The following is a 5,000-nucleotide window of genomic DNA, read 5'->3' as shown; positions in this document are numbered from 1 at the left end:
ATCATTATCAAAGGGATGGAGATTCACTAACCCAATGAGCCAAACTTGTCTCCAACACAGAGAGCGTTAAGCAGGTAACATTTGCATGATGTGACTTAAATTAGCTGCATGGATAATCTAATCAACACTGATACTGAGGTTTTCAGAATTATGTTACTAAACGTTATAAAGGGAATCAATCTGCAAATTCGTTAATTCCGTGTTCCATACAGGATCAGGTAGTTGGATCGGTGGAACTTCAAACTTTCATACTTGCAGCAAATGTTTATATGTTGAACAGGCTGGCATGTCTCTTTCTTATAGCTTATATATGAAAGATCTACTTTAATTTTGTTACGGTTCTGAAAGTGTTTTATTTCAATTGTTCATTACTTCTCTTGTAGTTTAGTTATTTCCTTTCTTACTGGACTATTTTTTCCTGTTGGAGCCTTTGCGATTATAGCATCCTGCTTTTCCAACTAGGGTTGTAGCTTAACTAATAATAACAATAATAATAATAATAATAATAATAATAAAGGATTTAAATGGGCCACGATAATCCTTCTCCGATTTCGAACCCTCCTTCCTTATCTCATTATTGAATCGTGTGACTCATCTATTTCGTCCGCTTAAGGAGCAGCCGTTTCGGTACCTCTTTTACTTCTGTTTTCAATAGTTAAGGATATATTAACTCGCAAAGGCCATTTGTGACTAGACATATAAGCAACTTAGGAAAAAGGTAAAAACAGACCGGCAATAAATCAGTTATCAAGAAAAACAAGCGAAGCGAGGCCATCACATCCATATCTTATTGTCATTCTGAGTAACTCCGATCTGCCCAACAGTGCTCAAACGCCATAACAATTAGATTCTTTAACCCTCTTCACGAACGACGTTCTCTTGTCAATTCTTCTGGTGTGTGTGAACATCAGATGAGGTATAGTCTTGTCTCAGACCATTCCAGCAACAGCGCCATCAACTGCATGCGCACGTGACGATGTTAGTCTAGAGAACGAACGAGTTGGGAGCATTCGTCCTTCGCGCGGCCGAGGTCTCGAGTGCTGCCTGGCTGGACCTTCTCTTACCTAGGGGCCACAAGACTCGACATTCTCACCTAGAGGTGGTGTCGGGAAAGATCGTTGCTGCCTTAGTCTTGTCCTTGCTGTGGAAGAGCCGAGGTCTTCTCGCCAAGATGACGGAGGGGAACTTTTCGTTAGTGGAGGTATGTGATTCATTAAAACAGCATGTGGTGAGGCCGGCCGATAGGCCTATAACTCACCTGCGGATACCACGGTCATTTCCATGACCGTCCCTCATCGTGAATTCTCTTTAAATCTCGTGTTTTTCCACCTGATTAGTGATCCGTTAAAAATCTCGCCCAGTGTTGTGACAAGATTAAATTAAACCTTTTACTAAAGAATACTTATCTACGATTTTCCGCCATCCGCTTAAAGCTAAAACATAATCCAGTGAAAGCTAGATCAAAGCTACTGTACAAACATCGCAAGCCACACTACGTTGATAGCATGGGTTTTTTTTCTTCATTAGCCGGGTTATCTTCCAACTTTCCCTTTTTCTTTACTTTCTTCTTTTTATTCTTGTAACTTGACCACCTCACCAAGGTGCCCCTTTCCTGCCGTTGAATCCTTGGCCAAGGTCGGAGGTCCTTGAATTCACCTTGATTTTATATGCTTAGTTTTTTCAGGTTCTTCTAATATCTTTACTGTATATATTCAACCATGCGAGAGGGATGTTTGAATAGGCCTAAAGACTTCTATTAAGGTCTTGATATAATCATGTGTTCAGAGAGAGAGAGAGAGAGAGAGAGAGAGAGAGAGAGAGAGAGAGAGTGTTGTTCAGAGGATGTGACAACTGGTTCCTTCGATCAATTTTTATAACGGCAATATTGATAGTAAATGGGTTTTGTGAACACATGTATGTAGAGAGAGAGAGAGAGAGAGAGAGAGAGAGAGAGAGAGAGAGAGAGAGAGAGAGAGAGAGAGAGAGAAGGTGGATATAAACCTGAGTGAGAGGTAAGGAAGAGCGCGTCTTCTATAATACGATTATCGTCGATGATCTTGATGTAGCAAGAGGGTAGCTAGGATTAATCCTAGCTACCCTCTTGCTACATCAAGATCATCGACGATAATCGTATTATAGAAGACGCGCTCTTCCTTACCTCTCACTCAGGTTTATATCCACCTTCTCTCTCTCTCTCTCTCTCTCTCTCTCTCTCTCTCTCTCTCTCTCTCTCTCTCTCTCTCTCTCTCTCTCACACTTAGACACATCTAGGACGAACACGTCCTACATTATATTGATCAGATTTCCATTGTCGCCAGAGCTGTTGTTCTTTTATTATTCCTACATTAATAATGTCACTTCATGCTTCGGTTTTAATTCGTGATTTGAATCTATGTATTGTTGAATTCTCATTCATTTCCCATTAATGGGATAAAAAATTAGTCTAGTCACTATGAAGCTACTCTGTGTATATTAAACCAGAATCGTTGTTGTTTGAAAAAGACAGTTCTTTAATGGAGATTTGATTTTTTGAGTTCACGTGAATTTTAATCAATTAGAACAAGTAAAAATTAATTTGAAGAGCTATGTTCGGTAAGGGTGGGTGGAAAAAAAAAATCACATTGACAAAATTCAAACTCTGATAACAATAAATGCTAAATTTTCAGTTCAGTTCACGAAACCTTCCTATTTGTTAAGATAAAAATGAAAAAGAATTTTAAATAGAAGTTAACCTACTTCGTTCGTCAAGCCTACAACGTGAATGTAAAACAAATGACTATTGTCTCCCCCAAAGAACTATAGATCACGTGCTAGCACAAGGGCAACCTAACCTGAGAACAAAACCACGACAACAGCGTCACCAATCAACGAATCAGATTTCATTAGACTGACTCTTAGTCATGCTGTTTATCCCCTCTGTTCCGGTGAAGACTGATTCGTTTGAGAGTGAAAACAGCTGATGAAATCGCGTTGCATACATGATTAGGCTGCTCCCATGACTGGTAGCAAAACAATACCTGGGAGCGGTATTTTATTTTATTTCATTGTATTTTATTTTATCTCATTGCAAATTTTATTATTCACATCTTTTTATCTACTGTACAGTAAATGAAGCTTTAAGAGAAAAAATGTGGATTGATCTGATCATGGAAAATGGATTGAGTAAATTAGGTTTTTATCAGGTATGAGCTAAAGAAAGTATCAAATTCCCAGTGCCACAGTGCTCTACACTTAACAAAACTATCAGCATTCAATCTGGGATTCATAAGAGAGATGCAGAAGTATTTAAAAAGGAAAACTGTTCTACCTCTGAGACTAGTAAATAGGATTGGGAGTTCTGTTGTGTGTTTTTTCCCCAGCTATCACAGCCACTGGCTGTTGAAAGACGAGACCCTGCAATGTCACAAGAGTAATAATAACAACTGTAGGTACAGTAGCAAGATTATGAATATAAGTAGCATTCTCACAAAATCAGAGCCTCTTTAGCATAAGTTGTTCTAAAGTCACCCCTCACTGATCAAGGGGCGTGTGTATTACTGCTTTCTTTTAATGCGGGTACTATAATGCCCTTATCTAGACATAGCTAAGTGTGATACACATACAAACAAGGAATGGAAAAGACAATGGCTTAGCCATAGAGGAAGCAAAAAACTCGGCTCTGACAGTATGGAAGACAATAAGTGATGGAAAACCAAAGTCTGGAAGACTCTGGAAGACTCCCCTAGATTAGATTCAAAGCTGTGTTGCAATGATGATGCAACGGTAGCGGCAAGGCAAAGACACTTTGCGCCCCAAGGGGAGGGGGAACAAGGTCACAAAAGCAAATGCATTTGCAAGATTTGCAATAAAAGGGAAGAGGAGAAACGATAAAAGAATGCTCCTAGAATTGCTAATGATGAAGTAAGAGTATCAGTTGATATCAATCATTTATTCATCAGCATTCTGTTCAGACGCGCCTGAGGTAGCTGCTTCTGAGTGATGTGTTTATCAAGTTTCTTGGTATTTACACCAACAAACAAAATTTTGGATGTAACTAAAATCTAATTTATTTAGATTAAGAAATCTTCCTTTTTGTCCATTTACGTCTGTATTTTCGAGTAAATTACACCCCACATACATACATGATTTCTTTCATCTATTTTTACACTCGTCCTTTCATATCTAGTATCTACTATCAGTGCTCACAGAATTTTCATAGTAATATTATCCTTGATTTTTATATTGAAAACAATTGCAAATAAATGGTAAGCAACCAATATAGTTAGGCGATTTTCAACAGTAACTCATGAAAAAAAACCTTTACAGACGTTCCTTTCATTACTGAATGTAAAACATCAACTTGCAAAAATCTCATTTTATCCTATTTTATATGCTCACTCAATCTAATCAATGAAAAGCTCTTCCATCAGTCGTCCGATCAAGATACAACTTCACTCTTCTCCTTATTAGGTACTTAGTCATTGCATGGCTGGGAGAACATGAGCTCTGCATTATTTGCTTTTGTCTACTTCAGCTTTACTTTTATATGACGCTGAATTTCATGTAGCAATTTAATCTTGCTTGTACTTGTAAAAGTCTCGTGAAAAGTGATGATGCCACTTGTCCAATTTGGAAAGTTGTTCGGAGTTGAGACTTGCATTTCGATTCTGAATCGAATGAATTTATAGACCACGAGATACATAATAGTTTCGATGCTTTCGTCATCGATTGATGAAACAGTAAACACAACAATATAGCATCTTCCTTCTGGTAGCTTATTATTATTATTATTATTATTATTATTATTATTATTATTATTATTATTATTATTATTATTATTATTAAAAGCTAAGCTATAACCGTAATTGGAAAAGCGAGATGCTATAAGCTCAAGGGCTCCCAACAGGGAAAATATCCCATTGAGGAAAGGAAAAAAGGAAAACAAAATATTCTAAGAAGAGTAACATTAAAATAGATATGTCACTACCCAAGCCTAGAGACAATGGTTTGATTTTGGAGTG

The 5,000-nt window shown here is 37.6% G+C and overlaps 1 protein-coding gene across 1 annotated transcript in view; it reads left to right on the top strand.

Annotated features, from left to right (window-relative positions):
- Window positions 1–897: 897 nt before the first annotated feature.
- Window positions 898–5,000, top strand: part of LOC137640165 (aminopeptidase N-like) — a 93,380-nt gene continuing 89,277 nt past the window's right edge. Inside the window, 1 exon segment of the mRNA XM_068372688.1 lies at window positions 898–1,201. Coding sequence (XP_068228789.1) covers window positions 1,172–1,201 — 30 coding nt within the window. The 5' untranslated portion in view covers window positions 898–1,171.

This window comes from Palaemon carinicauda, chromosome 4, assembly GCF_036898095.1.
Source record: "Palaemon carinicauda isolate YSFRI2023 chromosome 4, ASM3689809v2, whole genome shotgun sequence".
Taxonomy (NCBI): Eukaryota; Metazoa; Arthropoda; class Malacostraca; order Decapoda; family Palaemonidae; genus Palaemon; species Palaemon carinicauda.
Note: the sequence above shows the minus strand (reverse complement) of the source record. Positions and strands in the feature narration are given on the sequence as shown.